The following is a 23,725-nucleotide window of genomic DNA, read 5'->3' as shown; positions in this document are numbered from 1 at the left end:
AAGCATTTGAGCACATGTATCAAAGCACGTCTGCCTATAACACTGGGACGTATCTTAACACTAGAGGGCAGTGTTTCATTTGCTAAGACCAGAATTTAGTTGACACGAAGAAGAGATACAGCCACAGAAGCACTCAAGCAACCACGGAAAATGAGCAAGAAAAAAGAAGAGAAGAAAAAAAAGAAAAAAAACATATTTATGTTGTTTTGTACCATATTATATCATATTTTCCACTATTTTTAGTTTCTTTGGGGATGTTTGCCTAACCACAGTGTTGTCCTTCCACCACCAATTCATAAACACTCTTTCTCTCTTTGTCTCTCAAAGAATCAAGAGATTGAGGAGCTCACCAAAATCTGTGATGAACTGATCGCCAAACTGGGAACGGAATAAGATGTCTTTGGAGCACCCCAGTAGCCAAATGGTCACTGCGCATGCCACATGACTGCAACATCCCTGGCTCGATCCCAACCAGGGACCCTTGTTGCATGTCATACCCATCTCTCTCCTCCCTTCTTTCCTGTCTGCCTCTTCGCTACCCACTGTCCAATAAAGGCAAAAATAGCACAAAAATATAATCTTAAGAAAAAAAAGGTTGAAAGGCCTTTAATCAAACTCTGCGGCACCCTGTCACACTTTAACGCAGGTGTGCTACCTCCAGCTCAAGACCCAGTGAGACTTTTCTCACTGCGACATCTGATGTAAATTCTGTACATGATTACACTTTCTTTGTCTTCTCATATATTTTTTCCAAATTATTATTATCACACTTGCTTATTTTTTCTTCTATGACTGAAATATTAAACCAGATAATAATGTCATTGTGTAAAGCATGTGACAGCTGAAGAAGCACAAAGTTATCACAAGGTGTACTTTAATCATTTTGAAGGAGAAGCGTTGTGATGATGTTCCAGCCATGATTCATTGATCTTTTGCTGTGAATTTAAAGGATCATTTATGGCTAAAAGATTCATCAGTTTTCAACTGTTGGTCTATGAAACTGTCAACTGTTGGTCCGTGTGTTTGAAACTGTAAAAAATAATGAAAGACAAGGACAGATGGCACATCTTTTACTGCAGCTTCTCTACTTTCTAATTAACTGTGTTGATGACACAGTCTTCAGAAAGGACAAATCACTCCATTGAGTGTCTAAATTGATTGTAGTATATACATTTTCTGGCCTTGAAGATTTTCTCTTTGCCATTTCTTTTACAAGGCAGGTGTTTTTTATTGACAATTATTTTCTTTCATTGCCAAATTAACTGTATGCAATATTGGAGTGCATTTCTTATATTGCCTTTTAGCTTGCTTATTCCTCTCATTTCACAGTTTAACATCCAACAATATATGATAAAACACTCAGTTGTGAAGAGTTTGAAGTTAAAGCACAGAGTTGTGACATCATGTACGTTATGACACCCATTAATCTCTGGGATCATTAAATAAGAAGAGCACTTAAGAGAACTATATCTGACATACAGCTGTGTAATATCTTATTCATATGATGGGAATTTGACAGTGATGAAAGTTTGAAGTAGTAAAAACTTTGCTCTTATTATACTGTAATATTAATTCATGTGCTGTGTTTCATTTTCACTCACTCTGCGTTTGAGTGTGGAAAAGTTAGGAGCACATTCTGTTGCTACCATGTAGATATTTTTCAGTCGTGTTCATATTCATATGAGCCCAAATGTTTCTGGTGTGCCTTTATTTTGTCTACTTTGTAGAAAAGAGAAAAAAAATTTTTTTGGTTCCTTCACACAGTTGTTTCCAGACTCTGTTGCCAAAGTGTACTGTTTACAGTATGTTTTATGATCAAAATATGCTGAACATCAGCGAGTTATAATGAATTTGCAGTTTTAATGCTTTATCTGCAGTAATAGATCAATGAGCCATGTGCGTACATGGTTGGCTGCATTACTCTTAAAGGTGAAGGCCTGAGGCTAACCTGGTGTTTTGCAGAGCAGAGGATCATCATGCATAATAATATCTTGATTGCCCATATTAACATTTTCTGGTCTGACTGAACTTGAAGGAGCACACAAGTGCAATATGGTCAGATGTGTCTCCTCTTCCACAGCCGTGAAAGCCTCCTTTTACTTCAGCACAATCAATTGCCAAATGTCATTGTAAAATGAAAAGGGTTTCAGTACGTGTCCTGTTGTTGTGGTGTAACATTAGTTTGAAGGTGCTTTTCAATGCAAATCCATTGTTACAGTACAATATGTGTAAATTTTATACTTTATGAAAAGAATATTCAGAATGATGTTCCTAATATTTGTAAATTGAAGTATACTCAGATTGTATGTTTACTGCTATATTTTGTGCATTCCTGAATAAATGGTTAAGATTTAATATTATGACAATTTCCTCCTTTGTCTAAATCATTTAAGCACAGTGCATTCATAATATATTATTCTTCTTTTTACTTCTAAGTATAAGACTTCTAACACATGTCCAGTTAAGTCCATAAACCAATGAGCGTGAGAAGTGTAAGCTCACACTCTCACAGCATGTGCTGTGATTTGCATCACCAGAAATAGCAAGGGACAGGGAACATTATATGAAAAGGGAAAAGCCTGCATACTAACCCACAGTGCACATAAAAAAAACAAACCATAAATACATAACATCCTTATTGTTCCACTACCATTGCAGTGACAAACATAAATAGACCCAAATTTAGTCTTTGTTTAGTCCTACAGAGAAGTCAGAAGCCATTTCTATAGCTAAATCTACTGCTGCTCTTTATAAACATGTAATTAGTGGCAATATGTTTTGGCATCAAGAGCCTGCAGTTGCCTCAAGTTTCAGATTTAACAATAATGCTATAACATTTGACAATGCTGCAACGCATCTATCAACAGGACAGTCTATCCTACTCACATGGCATGGTTCACAACAGTGGCGTGTCAGTGATTCACAAGCAGCTGCCCATTTTGTATAATGTAGAAATGAATGTGTGTTTGGTCTGCTGCAACGTGACTACAAAGACAATCTCAGACAACCTTCCTGCTCCCCCCAACTAGAGCAGGACTGTTGATAAGTTTTTGGATTGACAAGAGAGGAGAAAAGCTTGCAATTAACACGCACTTACATAATATTGTTAGCCAATTTTATGTAGTCGGTCATCTATCTACTATAAGTTGAACAAAAGAGAGAAGCGGCCTGTATGCTTTCCCCTCCTATCCATTCTTTCAACATGTAACTTAATGACGTTTACTCAGACAAAACAACTGGTCATCCTAATTAAATCCCAATTACCCACTAAAACACCTCCTCCTGTAGCCAAAACCTGTTGGAAGCAGGCTAATTTACCAAATGTGGCCAGGAAGTTTTATTGTTGTTGGCATTATGTGCCTCCAGATGTATTGCGAGCTTATTTCTCCATGTAAAAAAATGTATACGGATGTTGGAAAGGATACTGTAAGGAGTTCACTGTTTTTGTAATCTAAACTGATCTAAAGCAGATGGACTCAAGACGAAGTTCTCAAAAGTTTTGTCAGAAGCATATCGTTACTTGAAACTGAAAATGCACTCAAAGACACTAAAGCAACTTGGACATTTGCTGACACCAAAGTATCATTAACATCCAGAATTAAAGAAAGTTTAAGGTGCCATGTTGATGATATGATGATATGTTGTTTATGTTATATCGGTAAACTCAATACTCACCTGTTAATATGTTGTGTTCTCAGTTAAATGTATACTGTTGATACACTGAATTTGTCTGAGGTTGTGTTCATTTGTCCCTTTAGTCTATCATGTCTCAGGTCAGTCGATACACCTTCTCACCACATGGTGGTGTCTTTTAATACCACAGTGCCACAAATCCAGAGCCCACCCTAATGGGACCCTAAGCACTATTTATTCAAAATAAATGGATTTCTAGTCTCCTGCTCAAGTTCAGAACAGGACATGGCATGGCGGTTAGTTAGTTAGTTAGCTGGATAACCCCCACGAAGTAATTAAAGTGGCACAAAATTTTTGTGAAAGGGGCAAAAAGCAGCTTTGCATTCAATATATAACTGCATTTGCCCGGAATGACTTCCTATACAGGTTTTTGGTGTCGCTTATCTCACTAAAGGTAAGATTTAAAAAGATCCCTTACAATCTTACATATCATTCATATTTCTCACTTGGTCACATCTGGGGTTTCCCTATCTGGCAGAATATTTCAAGATCCGTATAACAAGGTAAAAAGGAATGTGCTCCATTGTGAGAATATTCACTACTACCATTTTATCACTGATTTGGTCTACAGACTTTGGTCTCTTCTGATGGAAAAAAGAGCCAGTGGACTTGACTGAGCTTGTTTTCTGGAAATGGCGGTTTACAGTTGGCATTCATACAACCAATATGGACAGGAGAGCCAAACCCATGATGTAATAGTAGCTAAAAGTTGCGAAGAGCTGCCCAAAAGTGTTGATTCTCAGTTAAATCAATAGCACTGGCTATATTTACACATGAGAACAGTCTCTGGATTCAGTTGACACTTTTAGACCATCAACATTGAGCTATGAGGACATTTTGGGATGTGGAAAAAGAACAGTTTCCTTCTTATGGAAAAAACAAAAAAAGACCTTTAGAAAGAATTCCACAATAATATATCAACTTATTGATTTAAACACTAAACGAATCGTAAAATTCAGTCAGATTTAAATGGCATTTTACAGACATTTTGGGTTTCATAACCCACAGATTCAGGTCCACATGCGTTTAGCGCCTGTCGTGTTGTAACCCCGGTGTTTGGGTTGAGGGGCGGGTTCAGGATGCTGAGGCAGCCGCTCATTGGCTGCTCTGTGTGATGAGGAGTGGGACGGGAGCGCGCTGCCAGCTGTGAGGGGAGCAGAGGAAACGGCCAGCAGAGTACTAAAGGGACAAAGAACCGCTGCTTCACATCCTATCCCCTCCAACAGGTTGGAAACCTCGAGTCTACGTGTTGGTAGAGGGTGTACTGCTTGTTGTTCGTCTGCCAAGGTAAGTGTCTGTCACTTATAAGTTATCTCAGAGCCTAACTTTTTGAGACAGCAGAATATCAAATTGAAGGATTCTCTGCATTTGTCTTAAATCATTCTTGAAACACGAGGCTGCTTTTTTAGTGTTTATATATATATATATATATATATATTTTAAAAATGCATTTAATGTTGCAGAAGTCCTTTTAAGTTGTTTGCTGCATTGATACAAATAACGATAGCATAACTCTGACTCTGGTGTTGGCATCAAGAAGCTGCAGGGAATCTCATGAGTCTCCAAACATCCATGAGGTCTTTCTTTTGTCACTCAATAATGAATTTGGATCTATGCTAGGCAGGGCTTAACAGTCAATTGATGGTTGATTTATGTTTTTCTCAAATAAACAATAGACAATACAAGAGCACTGGCTCTGACTGAGAAATGAATAAATTCAGCATGTGGAGCTTTGGGGTTTTCCAGTTGACTTGACAGTCCTTGGATACTTTTCACTGAGCGGCAGTTTTCACTTATCGTTTGGCAGTATTGTTCTTATGCAACGTGCTTTAATTTTTCCTCATTGTGAAACCCAAAGTTGTTGCTGTAATTACAAGACATGTTTCTGAGCCAGATCAATAACAATGCCAAGCTGTTAAATGTGAACATCCTTTGTAGGAAGTAGGTGTGCCTTATACTTAATATACTTAACAGATGCTCAAGTTAAGTGTTAATCTTTTAAATACTGGTATCTTGAGTTGACACATGCCAGCTGGAGTGATGTTTGCCCCTCAGAGCTGTTTATAAGTGCACTCTGAGCTCTTATAGGCTAAATGTAAAGCTGGCATAGTGCTGATTCGGACTTAAAATATCTGCTGTGACAAGAGACACACTGAATATTAAAAGCCAAATTAAAGGCGCTCCTGCCTCCTGCTGAACTTGTTCCTTTCATGGGAAGATAAACCAGATGTTTCACTCAGAGGATCACAAGCAATGTCTCATGCGGTCTAACAATTTATTGACTGCATACTCCAGGGTGTTTTCTCAAGCCTGTCTGGTCTTCAGTTTGTTTGGCTGTTACTATGACGTCAACTCGGAAAGCAACCCACCCCCCACCCCCTTCCTTATCAACACTAGGAGGTGGAGATCTCCTTCACTCCCTCTCATGCTTACTTTCACTGTCTTCCTTCTCTCTCCCTTAAGTTCATGAACATTCCTCCCTAGGGGCTTTTGGTCCCTCTGTTGACACTTTCATTGTTAGCCATGAAATATTGAGCTGGGGTCAACTTTCCTTCTGAACTTCAGTTGCGCAGCCTCCAGGCGCAGATCTGAAGATAAATGAGCAGGGAAGCACCCTCCCTGCAGGAGCCCACATTTGCTCTCCATTAGGCTGTCATTTGTCTCAGCAACATAACCTTCAATCTCACAAGAAACCAAAACTCTGTAATCTCAGTTTCTCTCTTATTGGCAGTCAAATTTATTTTCACTGTTTGCTTAATATACTGTAAAAGTATAGTGAACTCTGTTAGTGATTCTCAGACTTATACTTGTGGTTGTGCAGAGGCCAGTGAAGGGTCTTTGGAAGACTGATGATGGCCAAACCAAACTGCCCAAGACTTTATACTGAAACTGCTCACTCGCTCAAATTATGGACAAAACTACCATACCACACACCACAAATTACTGCCTGCCTCTGCCTGTCTTCAGATAACATTCAGCCCTCAGTCAGACTCTTTGGCATTGGAAGATGTTTCCTTTAAAGCCCAGCTCACTTAGAAATATGCAAAAAGCATTGTTCAGTGTAGTATTATACAGCTTGAAACAGCAGCTTTTAATTTTTTATGCAGATGTGTACACTCATTTGTCTTTTTATCTCCCTCTAGATCACTCTTTTTCTCCCTGCATCATGCTACGCCCAGTTACCATCCACTGTTTCCTGTCCACCTTGCTGTGCATGTGGGTGCTGTGCAATGCCCAGTCAGACTCCAATGTAATCCAGCTGCGTCTGGCCGGGGAGAAGCGGAAACACCATGAGGGCCGAGTGGAAGTTTTCTACAATGGGGAGTGGGGGACGGTGTGTGATGATGACTTCTCCATCTACGCTGCCCAAGTGGTGTGCAGAGAGCTTGGCTTCGTGGACGCCGAGTCCTGGTCGCCCTCAGCCAAGTACGGAAGAGGAGAAGGTAAGAAGTGACCTTAACTCAGTATTATCTAACTCAAAATCATGATATTCAGCTGTCATAGAACTTAGGTGAGGTGTCATGAGGTGTTAATGTCAGCAAACCGCAAGCCAGCCAACCACACACACATTCAGTCTTATATCTCTGCGTGCAGTTTCATATGTTCCATGGAAATCCTGCAGTGAGGTACATGTTTTCCCCTGCCTGACTGCTAATACCCTCGGGCACTGTTTTCCCCATTAGAGGAGAACTGAGACACACCAATCAGCTCTGAGCATGAGGGGAGACTGGAAACACTGGGTGTGTAAAGCAGACATACACAGACGTAATTTCATCTCCTCTCTCATATGAATTCCTCCATCACTGCAAAAACACTAATGAGATTCCCAACTCTGTAAATGTGATAGCTACTGCTGCTGGTGGTAACATTGGTAGCTGTTAATTAACTCAGTGTCCCTTGTTTAAGACACGTTTTCCCACTGGGTCAGCCACATCCAGCCAGCCCACTTCAAAAGAGAAACAATTGGTTATTTTGCTTCCCAAAGAACCACAGTCATTCTAGCAATTTCGAGAATTACATTCATGATGTATAAAATGTTGCATGCAGAATATTTTACAAGAAACAGTTTTTTTCACTGTCTTTCAACTGTGGCTTTGGTGCATAAAGATGATGGCCTTTTTGCCTGACTTGTGGTGCCTTTAAATAAACCAATGTCTTCTTGTGGCCCTGTCACCAGTTGCAAGTCTAGCAGTTGTGACCAGTTAAACCAAAGAGTAATTTTGATTTTCCCCCCTTGTTTCGTTTGAATATTTTTTGAAAGACTGGAAACACCTACAATTATTCAGTAATTAACAAGAAAAAAAGGAAAGATAAGATTAGAGGAACATCCGAAAAAGGTAGCAGAAACTTGTTTTTCTTCTGCTTTCCTATCTTGTTAATCTTCTTGTGAATCCTCAGATTTAACTTGTGACCCTTTGTGGTGGTCCAGACTAGGGCTGCAACTAATGATTATTTTCATTATCAATTAATCTGTCGATTAAGTTCACGCTTAATCGATTAGTTGTTTGGTTTATTCAAAAAAAATGTTTCCCAAAGCCCAAGATGCAACCTAAAATGTCTTCTTTTGTCCCAACAAACACTCTACAACCCAAAGATATTTAATTTACGAAGTTGGAACAAGAGAAGTGTGGCATTTTTTCTTAAAAAATTAGTCAAAATGATTAATTGATTATCAAAATAGTTGTCGATTGATTTTCTGTCAACTGACTTATCAATTAATCAATTAATCATTGCAGCTCTAGTCCTGACCCACAGTTTGGGAACCACTGGGGTAGGATGTACCCTCCCAATATTTCTTAAAGTTTATTAAAAGGCACTTAGAATTCTATAGTAGTTGTGTACAAATCTTTATTTATCACTAGAGATGCACAATATGAAATGGAAAATTACCCAACAGTTGTGGAAATAAGGAGGGTTCCCTTTATTCCTGACAATTAGACATTTAGTTCGTACGGGAATCAGTTTGAAAGGAGGATATTTGAGGTCCAGAAGAGCTGTGTGTATGTGCGTGAATGGAAACTTATGTTCTTGTTGTTGATGGAGACACATGGCTATAAAAGTGATCAAGAGCATTTTCCATTTCCCATCATGATTACTTATGCACTGGTGAAAGAAACCACCAACTGTTTTAACAACATAACAAGCACAAGGACATCCCTCTTGGATGCAGTGTTTTTACTGCTGGACTGTTTATCAGACCCTCAGCTGCCAATACACAGCTATTATTTGCAATCTCAGTGAGTCAAAAAAAAAATCAGAAAGGTTAATCAGTCTAAGGCTACAACGTGCTCAACTGCAACTGCACAAAATCCTTTTATTCAGATCTTCATTGGAACACTGTGCTCTGTCCAGTTTGTCACTATTTTGAGTTAAGGCCATGTGGTTGACCTGAAGTGCCAATAAAAGCGCAATCTGAAAATTAATGGCTCCCTGTGCACTGTGCTCTCTGTTCTTTTAATTGGCTTGTGAAATTACATTCCCATAAGACCTGCAAATGATAATTTTAACGCAGTAATCCAAATTTATTACAACTGGCAGTGGTGAATATTTGTTTAGACAAAGGTGTACTGAGACTAAGCTGGTTTTCAGCCTGGAAGCTCTGCTGTATTTCAATACCAGAAGACTTGGCTCTTTTTATAAAAAATGTTCCAGGGCAAATCATCTGCTGCCAAGAGGCAGCTACGTGACTGTAGAACATGTAGTCACTTTCTTGGTATGATCAGGATGTTCCTTAGTAATATGTTGAGGCTGTCAGAATGACAAGCAGTCTGTTGGTGGTTTCCATGGTCACAGCTACGTGGTTTCCCTCACGGATAATTCATAACAGCCAGCTGGACGGCAGATGATCCGCTTCAGCCGTGACAACATTTATTGGCCAGGTTTTGACTGAAAGAATGCGTCAGGTTATGTTGGAGACCAAACACGTCTCCACGTGAGTAGGTTTACTGTCTGTATGACTAGACTTCAGTGGAAATGCTGAAATAGATCTCAAAAGGGTGTGACAGAGGGCTTGTGTTATTTTAGTTTTATATGTGTTAATCCGTTATTAGGAAAAGTTACTGGGAATTGAATATTGTGCCTACATGTGCAGTGCCAGTCAAAAGTTTGGACACACTTTCTCATTCAAGAGAAGGGGAAAGGTGTGTGCAAACTTCTGACTGGTAATGCAGCTCAGTGGGAAGAGAGTGGCACCAACACTTCAAGTGTAAAGGGTTTCATTTCTGAGCAAGGGTAAACCTCACATTGGAATATAAAAAACCTTAAATATCCAAAAGCACAGCATCATTTTAATTCCCAAACTATTTTTGTCATTTATCATTTGGTCTGTTGTTTGTTTTGTTTGACCCACAGTCCAATATGCAAAGATATTTGGTTTACTATTTCATAAGACAGAGAAAAGCAACAAATCCTAACAGTTCAGTAGCTTGGACTGCGTAATGTAATAATTTTTGGCTTGAAAAATTACTGTAATGATTTATTTATCATAATATTTGCAGATTCATTTTCTGGTGATTTACTACTTGATTAATCTACGAATTGTTTCAGCTCTACTATGTACAACAGCAAAATACAATACAATTACAATACAATACAATTCATACAGAAAATTTTTGTATAGGCTCTATAACAACCTAGTAATACCAGCAGGCTCATGGGCCTTATTCATTATAAACTAAACTAAACAGAGCAAAAACAAACTCCTTGTTGGATCTGTTCAAGAGAATCTTTATCAACATATATCCATCCGCCTGTATCTTTGACTCTCTATGTTCTAGGCCGTATCTGGCTAGACAATTTGCACTGCACTGGTAAAGAGAAGAGCCTGGCTCAGTGTGAGTCCAACGGCTTGGGAGTGTCTGACTGCAAACATTCAGAAGATGTTGGGGTGGTGTGCACCCAGAAGCGCATTCCAGGCTTCAAGTTCATCCGGACCCAGGCCAACATCGAGGAGGTAGGTTCCCATGGAGAAACACGCACAACTGTAGGCACAATTCAGCTTGCACACATACAGTACACTTACAGTAAACATGTACATGCATATACGCATATAAATTCACACAATCGTAAACACCAGGGTGGGATCACAGAATCATCAAAGGGAAACTTTGTCAACTTTCAAACAGCATTGTATCATTACAACATTACAACAATGTTTAACTTACCTCCATGTTACCTGCACCCAGAGCTCCCTGCTCTCGACAAAAGATGATGCATTTTGCATCATCCGGCAGACTTTAGAGGTCTGCCTTAGACTACAAACTACGTTTCCTCATTTTCTGTACTTGTGCCTTCAAGGACTGTCAAAGGTGGGTCTCCTAAAACACTCCCATCTACCATGTTACACGAGCGAAAGGGAAAAGCAGACACTAAAATATCATACAACTAAATACAACTAAAACTAGTTTCATGATACAAGGTCAATTATCGTGCTGTGAAACCAGACACAGAGTCTGGAGGAGAAAGCGACTACTGGAGCGACGTTACAGCTGCAGCCTGACACACAAACTTCGGCTGCAAGGTGTGGTGTGACTATTACAACTTATGAGGCCAAATACAGTGCTGTGGAATCAGACAAAACAAAGTGTGGATGAGAAAGCGACCACAGGAGCTATGGTACAGCAGCAACCGAGAGAGCTTTGGGCTTTGAGCATCGATTGTCAGGGAGAACTGAGACGGAACTGAAAACCCTGCGCGGCAACAAACCTTGTGGTGCTTTGGTAAACCTGACTTTGTTTTCTGACAGAATATTATATCGGACTTTGCCAACTCTGAATACAGAACAACAGCGACTGTGTTACTTGTAACTTTTGCGGCTACATTCAGTTGGAGAGCTATCCGGTCCCAGCTCCTCCTCATCCAAAATAGGTAAAAGAAACAGCATTTGGTTGCAGTTTTTCACCCCTTCATCCATGATTGTTTCCCAAACCAAGCTGAAATGAAGATGGCAGACTCAATGATTTTTTGACTGTCCACTGGCAACTCTTATTCATATGCAACTCTCGGTAATTGATCCACATAACTAACTCCAGCACACCATTTGTGTTATGATCCTTGCACACCGGTATGATATATCCAGACTTGATAGGGAAAAACCCTTAGTAAATGAAAATAAGCCTCAGTTAAGAGATATAATACTTTGTCTCTTCCAACAGGCCGCTCTGCTGATAAACGTACTCACCCCCTGCCTTCTGTAAACACACCATAGGTAGCTGATTGGACGGGGATGCGCGCAGTGCATTCTGGTTGTTGTAGGATTTTCCCTAAAGAGTAATATAGGGAATCTATAGTCTTTTTCTCAGTTTCTCTAGTCATAGGGCACCAATTTCAAAAATTATTGCACATTTCTACTACACAGGTGACCTAGTTTTAAGAAATCATCATATTCACAGTGGTGAATTTTCCCTTTAACGCTCAAGTAGCATCCACACATGGTTCAAGTACACACAAGAAAGCAGAGCAGATGTGCAGCACAATAAAAAAAGGAACAGAGGAGGCTTCAGATGAAAGAAAACCCATTCACAGCGCATTGCTCCGTGTAGTTCCTTAAAATCCTAAAAAAAAACTTTCCAGATTGAACCACACAGATCAGTGAAATATGTCTGTCTGTAGCTATTAAGAGGATTGGTATTTTGTTGTATCATGTCTTGTAAAACAATAAAAGATGAAATATCTATCATTCATTTATCTTTCTGATTCACTGAATAACGTGAACTTTACTCCAACCCTGGCACACAGCCCTGGCTGACTGGGTTGCAGCTTCTATTTGTTAATCCAAGTTTGTGGGTAAAGTCCCCCCTAAGTTCTAACTAGTGTAGAAACGAGTGGTTTACTAAATTGGGTTGCACCATTAAAACTTAAGCAGTGTAGAAAAGACTAGTAATGTTTAATATTTGTATCACTGTACAAAGCAAGTGGTCACTTAGCATAAACTGTTACATAGTTTACAAAAATGACACTTTAATAGGCCAGATTATATATTAAACGTAACTGCCAATCCTTTATAAATGTAGGCATGACTTTTTTTATTTATATATGCATATATGGAGAAAGATGTGTGTCATAGTTATAATATTCATACTGTAAAGAATGAGTGGGAAATATGATTATGCTAACCTAACTGGCATTATTTGGTCATTTTGTAGTTATTAGCGTAATATTGGTAATTGAAAGTATATAGTTATTTTTGTGAAATGTAATGGCCAGTATTTTAATGAAGTGTTAGGTCAGATCTGTTGACTATATCCCATAACCTCTAATTACTCTTCACTCTAAAAAGGCAATATATTAGCAAGCTAATGTTAGCTTTGTCAGTTTGTTCAGTTAGCTAGCTATGTAACAGTTACACTTCGCAGTTGGGTGTAAATATTTAGTAAAAAGTAATCTCTACATAAGACCTAGTTGATGCGGTGCAACCAGTTTTAATTTAGTGATGTGTAAATCTCTTAGTAAAGACTTGCAGTAGGCTAAGTTTGAACGTGCGAACAGCTGGTGCAACTGGCTCCAGTATTTGTAAGTGTATGATTAAATGGATATAATTAGTAATGAAATAATGGCTTGATAGGTACTAATTCAGCATGTCTGGGCAAAATAAGACAGCAGTCTTTCCATGTACGTAATCTGCCATGACACTAGACAAGTGAGATAATCCAAGAGTCAGCTAGAATGGTGTCTATTCCACCATTTGCACTAATGACTTTGCCAGGCTCCTATTAGTCTACCCTGGCCCACACCAGACCCCCACTCTGCAGCCTTGGAGATTTTGGAGATGAGTCACACTCACTGAGAGGGGGAAGACCATCCTGTCTGGTTGCAGAAAACGCCTCTGCACCGGATGGAAAGTCAGTGTGGGTTTGTGGACGTGACGGCAGAAAGGGAGGGAGAGGAGAAGACAGACGCATACCTTCAGCTTGTCTGAGAACAGCTCATTAAAAGATACTGCCACAGAGGGTTTCCCTATTAAAACCAGAATGATAGAGATGAAGCAATGCTTTTTTGGCAACTTAGAACAAGGTTGATGCTCTAACTCTTTAAGACTGCATTCATACCAGTTTGCTTGGTCATACTAGATGTGGTAGATTCGGCTGTGTCTCTTTACTACAGCCAGAACAGTGACTGTGTTTTTTACTGGATTCAGTAAAGACAACACGCCTGAGGAAAGCATCTGAAATCCTTGTGTATCTTTCTCATGCCTAGTTGAGTAATGGGAATGGAGGAGTATAAGAAAAGAGAAGTTCAAATGTTCACTAATGGACTACAGAACTCTATTAATAATCACCTTATTTTTACAGGACGTGTATGTAAGCAGCACCCATTTTGTTCCCTATTTGTCCTGTGTATTTGGGGTCTCTGGGGTGTTACTGCAGTTCAGTCCCCCACCCTGTAAATATTTCCTTGGACTGGCCAAAGCCTTTCAAGTTGCAGGGGAGAGGAATGGGAAAAGGTGTAGCTACACCTCTTTAACCATGCTCCAGCTGACGTCAGCAACGGGCAACACTGTTCCTTCAATGCGTTTATTCACAGCATGAATTGACAGTTTGTGCTCAATCTGGAAAGTTAACACCCTGACCACATGTGTGTACTACAGTCCAAGCAGAGGTCAATCCTAACAGGGAGAAGCAATTATTATTGGTATATGTGCTTCTATGCAAACACTGTGTCTACATTAGGCTCTTATTTTATTTCAAGGGAAATACAGGTCACAGAGTTGCTTCAAATAACAACCATTTTGTTTTTGTGAGGGATACATCTTGAGACTATTTTAGAGTACATGGTATAAGACCATAGCAGCTCTGGCAAATTCAGCTTTAACCACAAATAATAGTCTACTGGAAGCATCAGTCTGTCATTAATGAAAACAGCAGCTTCCACTGGCATGAGTTGCCTTTTCTTTTTCTTCTTCATGTGTTTATTCTGGTCCACAAGATATAAAAATATATACCAATTGATATTTAAACCATTTACACATGCTGTATATAAAGTGTTATGTTTAACATAAACAGATGAAAACATTCATTGCATAATTTCTTATAATAATTAACTCAAGAAACGGTCTCTCTAAATACCGGAAAGGTACAGGCTGAAGTCTAAGCTTATTCTGCCTTATCTGCCTTTTTAACTCATATAAAGATTTTCAACCAAAGACGTGTTATTTTGGTACAAGAACTAATATTTGGCACGGTTTCTTCTACTGTATTTCATTCAGCCTTTACAAATGATCTAAAATCCCCCTTTCTCTGAAAAATGTGTTTTTCTTTTTGTTCCTTCAGTTGGATGTTTCAGCTTCACTGTGCAGAATGATATATGTGCAGAGTTTGACACTAGAAGGCTGTTTTCACATTAAACTGCTGAAAGTGGAAAGTTTCTCTGTGCTCACTGAAAATCAGCATGATTTGTGACATCACAACTAGTTTGGAAGCCAATCGTTGTCCAATATTCAACTTGAAGTCTCCAGTGCACAAACACTGATAATGGACTTTTCAGTGAAGCAGGAGACATCTTGTTTTCAGCAACTAAATCTCTGAAATGAAATATATTTGCATATTAATTGACCCTGGAATTTAATGAGGGAGGAGTTGATGCTATTTTAAGGATTTTAATGCAGTAATTACTTTTTAATGGAAAAACCATATCAGACGCACATTATTGTTCCAAGCAGAGTATTTTTATATGTCTTAAGACATTACTTAAAGTTTTTCAGAGTGTCTTTCTCAGGCAGTCCAAGCTCTTGTCAGAGCCGTCATTTAACCCCTGACCTTCCCAATTATCGCTTTGTCCAAGTTATGTCTGTCATTATTGCTGTCTGCTGCTGATCTGACCTCTGCAGACAAAGGCTATGTCTCTTGCCATTGCAACCTTTGTCAGCTAGTTGTGTAACACTCCTGACCCAGCAACAAAACATTCCTGTCTGACCGTATCACTGTCATCAATAACGTTGAAGATTTTAAAACGCATTATCTAATGCCCCAAACTATTGCAACAACCCTTCCTGGAATTTGTTTATTAGATGGTTACATGGTTTTGCTTTCATGTCTTTATTTCGTTTATTTGTCTGTGTAACCCAGCACAGTTGTTTATTTATTAGCATGTGTTTAATTCGCGCAGAGGCAGATTATGGCAGATGATGGCAGATGAGGTCTTTCAGTCAGCAGGAGGGACTACGTTTGTCAGCAGAACCAAACACTGAGATGGCAGGAAACTTTGTTTATCATCTGTTTTTGCGGATGTTTTAACCAACTCAGCTGTGTTCGATTGTTGATCACATGGGAATGGCACACCGCACGTGTCATCAGTGTCCATAGGATCTTAAATACATTTCCTCAATTAGAAGATTCCTGTTGTTTCGGCTTCCACTGGATTTCCAGATGTTTATGAGTGAGGGTAATGTGTCATTTAAGGATAATTATAGGTCCATCTTTAAGTTATTCCAGCATGTTATTTACTCTGTGTGTGGGTTCTCCAGAAAGTTTGCATTGCTGTATACTTGTGTAATCGTTACATAATACATTGTGAGCCGCCGATGAGAGAGGGAAATTTTGCTCACGTAAAGTTAAATCAGAACATAAGTAAAGAAAGAAATCACTCGCCACCTCATGCAGAACCTCGTACATCATTTTAATCGTCTTCCTGGAGGGTTGAGGAAAAAATGAGCAGCAAAAGCAGCTGTGGTTGCCCACAAGACCCTTTAGTATGTTTACTCCGACTAAACACTTACATCTAGAATCAACACAAAGATGTCTGAGGCCAGTTGTAATAACAGAAAGCTGCACTTAAAAGTCTTTCGATTCTTCACACATCTAAACAGGACAAAGGCTATGCTTCTCCATTAGGCACAACGGTGTCCGCTTACAAGAATTTCAGTTCCTCACATTCTCTGCTATACAACAAAAGGAAACCCGAGCCAAAGTTGGATTTGCCTCCAACATGATGTATGCAAGAGGCTTGTGAGGAGGAGAGTGATCGAGGGGAGAAAAGGTTGATGGGTGTCAGGAGGCTGAAGCTAGTTTCTCTCTTAAGAGTAGCAGACAGATCCACCACATGTTCAACAGCTGTGTCCCACAGTGGCCTCAGTTCTCCTTTAGGCTGCACAAAGTCCAGACTTTTATTATTTAAACCTGCACTTTATGATTTATTATTCACACATTGTGTTGACTCATTACATGTCAATCATTGCGTAGTGCACATATGCATCAAGACTACTTTCAGAAATTACATAATTTGAACTATTCAAATGTTAGATAAGAAAGGTGTTCATGAATTGCTTAAAAACATTGCCTCACAAAGAAATGTTAATATGATGCAGTAAACATGATTTCATATACAAATGCAAAGTTGTTTTTATAGCAGTCACATAAAGTAAATCCCCAGTTTGGTGTACTGTGCTGTTTTAGCAGTCCAATGCACACCATGTGCACTTAAAGGAAAATAGTTCGACATTTTGATTTACTTACTCACTTTCTTGCCAAGAGTTGGATATGAAGACTGACACCGCTCTTAAATCTGTTCATTGAATATGAAGCCAGCCAGGAGACAGTTAGCTTAGTTTAGCATATAAGACTAATACTGCTAACATGTTGTAATTCATTTTTTCAATCTGCATAAATACTGATTAAGCAAACCAGATGTAAAATGTTTATCTGGGAGTTTTAGAGGTGTCTGTAGGCAATTTTTTTTATCTTTGGAAAGAACCAGGCTAGTTGTTTCCCCTGTCTCCAGTCTTTATGCTAAGCTAACCATCTCCTGGCTATACTGAAGCTTTTTTTTCCTTTATATTATTTGAAAGGGACCAGTTTTAAACATAAATGTTGCCATTTGATGCACTGTATCAGGGTTAGCTTATAGCTAGTTTTCATCTGCAGTCCCTTGTCACTTTAAGCTATAGCTATAGCTTCTCATCTAATGCCTTTACTAAAATGCCAAACTATTCCTGTGCATGTGCAGCAATGTTTGAATGTAAATGATTTATTGGTGAAAGTAGGGCTTAGGCTTGAGTTTTAAAGGCTGTGCTGTTAAGATATTTTAAAGATATTTTAATCAATTCCTAGATGTGAAGTGAACAAAAAAGGCAATCACCCTCCAACATGAACAATATTGCAATAAACTGTATTATTTTGATTAATAGGTAATAGTTCATGTGTAGTAGGGCTATGTTAGCCAATCCTAAACATTTCAAATGTGAAATATTAGCTTTTAAACATTTGCACGTTGAATTATACCTATAGCCTACCTATTGTAAGGATTCTTTTCCTTTTCACTACCATATCGGGAGCAGTACTCTGTGATAGATATTCCAGATGCAAAGCACAAAACTACACACACACGCACACACACTTCAGTCAGGCAAACTGGGGGCCAGTGAGGCAGAAAGTGGGGTGGGGCAGATGTGAAAGTCATTTCAAAGAGCCTTTCTGTTCTCTTGCTTTTCATCTGAACTTTGGCGTGATTATCGTTCATACTTGCCGTGTTTAGTAAGGTGGGACGTGAGGGGAGGGGGGGAGGAGGGGTTGGGTATGAGAGGGGCACGTGTAGATAAACGTGCAGCGGGGCTGGGAGGCTGAATAAAGCGGAAGAAATGCACAGTAGTGGAAGCATTAGTCAGACACTGGCTAGACCACAGTCTCATGTTCACACATCTACATTCTGAGGGGGACCCAGTCAGAAAAACAAGCTTGCTTTCCAGTTGGAAATAGTTCAGTAACGGTCAAAGCTCACTTCAGACACAACTGAATAGAGCTAAATGAAGAATGTTTTCTTTTCTTTTTTTGTAACTGACCATTTACAAACAAAACTATGAGTTCATCTGAGCAGCAAAGAAGTATTCTTCTGGATGAATGAATCACAACCATAGTCAGGGAATAAAGATGAGGCAACTTTATAAAAATGTAGAGTTGTGAAATAACCTCCATATGACCTGTAGGTTGGAAAGCCTGCACTCATTACAACTAGTTTTATGTTCCTGATTCGCTGTCACAATTTATGGTTACACTGATTCTGATGATATCCATGCACATTTCTTATATGTAAAATGTTTTTTTTTTATAAGTACCACCTCATATTGTAAAGATCAAATTTCCAAATTTATAGTTTTCACTGTTTTTTTAGACATATAACATGATCAAATATAATCTATGTGAAAAAATATAATCATGAATCCATGTTGCTTGCATTGTGGTCAGAATTTTCTTGCACTACTTTACAAGTGAGTGCTGAAAGTGACTGGTGTGTGGATTTGGGCCTCAGCCAAACAGGATTATGCTGAGTTTATGTCTGATGGTCTGGGTTTAGTGGGGGGTGCTGAGACTGAATCCCAGCTGTGGGTGTCTGTCCTCTTCTCTTCAGTCTCACACGTTCAGACGACCAGTTTCCGCCTTCTGAGCCAAAAGCAACACTGGTCAGTCCCGTCTCAGTGCCCCACATCACACTCACCTCATACCCCCTGTCTTGTCTGGTATTTTAGCACTCACACCTGGCCTCACTTTGATCATTCACATTTTTCTTTTTTTTTTTTTGATTTCATCTTCTGTATCTGGTGTACTTAAGTTCATTCTATTTTTTTAATTTTTCAATTCCCACTTGTGTTTAAATAAGTGTTTAAATAAGAATCTCTGTGATTCTTCTCTTGCTATGTTTTATCATCCTATCTTAAAGCAAAATAAATCTAAACACTAAGATAGCTTTTGTTTTGATAACCTCAGATCCCTGATCATGATCACATCTCCTCACCTTTTCATCATGCCGGGCAGTATTCGCTGACGGAAAACACTCTGTCATGCCCTGACCAGCAGGAATCTCTTCATGAGAGAGTAGTTTTTACCCACTCTAAACACTGCGGTCAGCGGGGGGACTGGGGTCACTGCTGAAATAGTCTGACTTAGTCGTTGCTCCTCCTTCATTGCAGTCTTCAGTGTTCAGAGACCCTGAGGCCTTGAACATTCCCGCAGGCTGACGCCATCTCAGGAAACCACCCTGTGGGCAAACGTTTAATATTTCTAGGAGACATGCCTGGATGTTGGGTTTTTTTTTCAGAGTTAAATAAGCTGGCTGTTACGAAATTACTGAGATCAGCATTGCATACCACAGAGCAGCTCAGAGTTTTGGCTCTCTCAGTGCAGCCTCACATTCAGCCTAGAAGAAACTGCAGCACTTGGCTCAATGAGGGAAGTGAACAATGGCAGAATTATTAGGGGAGCTGTTTCCCATAAAGCCAGGGAGGTCAAAGGTTACCATTCCTTCCTGATTTAGGGGTCTTCAGGACACGTGATGCTAACTGGTGACCCCTGGACTGACCAATTGGCTTTACAGCCCTTTATAGCAGCCCAGAGACCACCCGCAGACACTCCCCAATCCTGAACTCTGTCAGCAGGTCAGCTCACCACAGCTTCTGCCTTTCTTTACAATCTCGATTTACTATTAGAATTTCTTGGATTACATATTTTTAACTTCTCCTGTTATCTATGCTACCTGATAATCTGATAATTCTGATAATTCAGGATTATCCAAGATGCTGGGTGTGACATCATTGAAGAGACATTTGGCCTGGATTCCTCCCACACTTCCCTGCAGGGAAAAGACCAGTGTTTCTCTTTGGCTTGTTTCAGGGAGCTTGTCATTTCAGTTTCATTTGTAAATATCCAGTAAACTAATGAAACTGTGCTGCCAAGTGTGATGTATGTTGTCTACAGACTTCTTAAGGGCCGTTATATCTGTGCTCTAAACTCTGAGCACGCAACAAAGATGGAGGAAAAATTCCACACATTCATCCAACTTGCTAAGGCCACTCAGTTACACTTAACAAGTTTAAACAAAGACTTCATCTTCAGATTTTTCACCTTGACTCATTTTATGTTGAGGCTTATGTTCAAACTCGACGGATATAAGGCCGCCCTAAAAGGCCACAGTTAAATTCTCTTTTTGGAAACAGTTTTGCATTCCTGCACACTATTATTCTCCTGAGTCATAGGCTGTATTGTGTTTAGAATACATCCTATGAACATCATTTAACTTGCCTCTTGGATAGCTGGAAATTCATTCGAGTTTATGTTCACTTCACTACTTATCTAAATGTGTTCATTAAGCAATGACATACATACAGTATGTCAGTATAGTTTAGACAAAATTTAAGATAGAATTTAAGGTAGTACTGTGAGTTGCATAATATAACATGCAGAAACATGGTTTAGAAGGAATAAAAACTGAATGCACTGGAACATAATACCCTGGACTCCATATGTTTGATTTGACATTTAGCACTAAAAAAAAGTGTGTTCAATGTATCATCTGAAACACTGATCAGGGGTCAAGCTGACATTTATGAAGGACAGTTGCAGATGAAAGGATCTGTTGTCATGTTATAAGATACCAACAGCTTTATTTTATATTTTCTGCCATTAATATCTCTCAGTTTTTCAGTAGGCTATTCCCCTTTTGCCCTGATTTAATCTGTTATGGTGGAAAATATTTTACAAATGTTATTCAGAACATCATAAGTATCTAAAAAGTAGCACAGATTAATGGGTCAGCTTATCTTTAACACAGGTTGACCTACAGTATTACTGTGAGATCACTACCCTACTTGAAGAATACATTTACAATATAATGGAATCAAATAATTTGTGCAAACATAATAAAATTGCATTGTAGATTTAATTGTCACTGAAGATTGATCATAACCCAGGCTGAAATTAACACTAACAAAGAATTTAATCTGCTGACTAAAACTCTTCTGGTTTACTTTCATAACACTTGTCTCCAGATGGAGACAAGATGGAGTTTACCATCAGAGGACAAAGTTTCTGTATATTATCTGTAATAGCCAGGACAGTGACAAAACATTACCTCTGTTCTGTTCCTCAGGGTGTGACGGTGCAGGTGGAGGATGTCAGGATCAGGGCCACATACTCTCACAGGAAAAGGATTCCCATCACTGAAGGTTTTTTGGAGGTGAAAGATGGAGGCAAGTGGAGGCAGATCTGCAACGAGGGCTGGACGGAGATGAACAGTAGGGTGATCTGTGGCATGTACGGCTTCCCTACGGAGAAACGTTTCAACACCCGACCCTACAAGTGAGTAATGGTGCACATCACTCAAACTCTAACATAAACGTTTAGCTTTTAGTTAATTACAGCTTAACGTAGTTAATATGAGGCCCTTTAAATTTACACCTGGTGTAAAAAGCATCTGAAGTACAACACACATCCGAATATTATACAGACACTTTCATGTGTTTAAATATTGCATTTCCTGTAGGTTCCTTTTAGGTCTCAGTCTATGCAGGAATGTTGTACCATACCAAACTGACGTTAGATACGTTACATAACCACGTTTGTTTATTCTGGTCATCACTCAACCCTTCATCCATTTTCCACACTGAGTTTAAACAGGCTTGGGCCTGGAGATTTTTGACAAGAAGCCAAACACTGCCAGAGGAAGTTTTAGCGGATGAAGGATGGGCCTTGCTTGGAAACAACAGAGTCCAATACGCTGTGAAACAGTGGCTCTTTTGCCTGCATCTAATTGTCCCTGCTGACCCTCTCACATGTCATGTCAGTTTAATATGTAGCTTAAAATAAAACCAGCTACTTCCTAGAATGATTTGTGTCTTTAATTTTGATCTTGTAACAATGAAGCTCAAAATAAAACACTGCACATGAGAGAATAACCAGATGAAAATAAACCAGATGAGAAAACCGTCTGATCTGGCAGATGCACGAAAGAGAAAAACATGTTTCTCTTAAACAGCTCAGCCTCAAATATAAATGCATGAATCCATCTATCCATCCATCCATCCAGTTTTTTCTTTTTAGAAACAAATGTGGCTATCTACCTTCCTAGAAGGACACATCTTGGTTGGTTTGGTCTTTAATGAAGTTTACACATATACAAATGGATGTGAGTTTGTGTTTAGTATATTCATCATACACTTCTAGTCAGTGTTGGCCTCTACAATATTCTGAAAGGCTCACAAAGCTGCACTCCAACAACAGTGAAATCAAGACCAGAGAGACATCAAAAATACATTTATTCACATATTTTATTTTTATAATGTGTCTGTACCTGTATTATTGCCTCTGCCTTTGGTAGGGATGTCTATGATATGGTAAGATAAAGGCGAGGAGGGTGACTTTGACTAAAAATGCTTCTCTTTTTAAAGCTGTGAGCCCATGACCTCAGCTGATTTGATACTAATCTTACATATGGATGCGTTTTACTGAGGGAAGCATGAAATACGTAAAACCAGCAATAAAGACTTTGTTTTCCACTTTAGATCACAAAGCTTGAGTGGTGTGCACTGCAGTCACGGCCTGACAAGGTTCACTGTTTTACAGAGGTGAAAGATCACACCCAGTCTGTCTTTTAGCTGGCACAACAAAGTACAGCTCTATTCACCAAATGTGCCAATAACAGTCCAACTATATTAAAAACTCTCAATCAAATTTCTTCAAATTTCACAGACCATAAATTGCAAATAATTTGAAGCCATGTTCTGTATAAGCTGTAAGGAGGGCTGTAAATGTAGCTCATACTGGTTTCATTACACGGTCTGCTTCTTCCAAGACCCAGACCTGCTTTAAGGTCCACTGTTGTTGGGTTCCTCAATGACCCTTAATTGATGACTTCCATTTAACTATACAGTCATGGGAACGTTAAGGTATTCTGACAACAATACCCCCATAGTGCTCCTCAGCATAGGGAATTGTTGTATTATGCACAATAAATAAAAAGTCAATTTCCCAGCTCCTTCATAACTGCTCCTTAATGTCTTAGTGAAGTCCTGCATGAAAGAAGCGATGACCATACATGGATGCTGTTTTAAAATACTTAACAGTGGTGCCAACCATTTTCAAAATTAAACCTCTGTGGTTTTGAAATTACTGAAGGTGAAACTTACTTGATATAGAAAATTCTTCATGTCCATTATTTCATTGTTGTCAGATAATGCAGATGAAAACTCCTCTATGTGCAGTGCCGTAAAGTGAGCAATGATTACGTCTTAGATGTCGGAGCTTCTCAGCAGCACTTGAACACACCAAAGTGG

At 39.2% G+C, this 23,725-nt stretch overlaps 2 protein-coding genes across 3 annotated transcripts in view; both read left to right on the top strand.

Moving 5' to 3' along the window:
- tacc1 (transforming, acidic coiled-coil containing protein 1) overlaps positions 1 to 2,355 on the top strand; it is a 28,365-nt gene extending 26,010 nt beyond the window's left edge. For both annotated transcript variants that reach the window (XM_042407683.1, XM_042407681.1), the window contains exon 13: positions 328 to 2,355. In XM_042407683.1, the coding sequence (XP_042263617.1) occupies positions 328 to 393 (66 nt within the window). In that variant the 3' untranslated portion in view covers positions 394 to 2,355. The remainder of the gene's footprint in view (positions 1 to 327) is intronic.
- A 2,502-nt stretch (positions 2,356 to 4,857) lies between these two features.
- loxl2a (lysyl oxidase-like 2a) overlaps positions 4,858 to 23,725 on the top strand; it is a 32,546-nt gene continuing 13,678 nt past the window's right edge. Inside the window, exons 1-4 of the mRNA XM_042407688.1 lie at positions 4,858 to 4,980; positions 6,837 to 7,136; positions 10,470 to 10,645; positions 21,544 to 21,752. Coding sequence (XP_042263622.1) covers positions 6,860 to 7,136; positions 10,470 to 10,645; positions 21,544 to 21,752 — 662 coding nt within the window. The 5' untranslated portion in view covers positions 4,858 to 4,980; positions 6,837 to 6,859. The remainder of the gene's footprint in view (positions 4,981 to 6,836; positions 7,137 to 10,469; positions 10,646 to 21,543; positions 21,753 to 23,725) is intronic.

This window comes from Thunnus maccoyii, chromosome 3, assembly GCF_910596095.1.
Source record: "Thunnus maccoyii chromosome 3, fThuMac1.1, whole genome shotgun sequence".
Lineage (NCBI taxonomy): Eukaryota > Metazoa > Chordata > Actinopteri > Scombriformes > Scombridae > Thunnus > Thunnus maccoyii.
The sequence above is the reverse complement of the archived record's forward strand: the minus strand, read 5'-3'. Positions and strand labels throughout refer to the sequence as shown.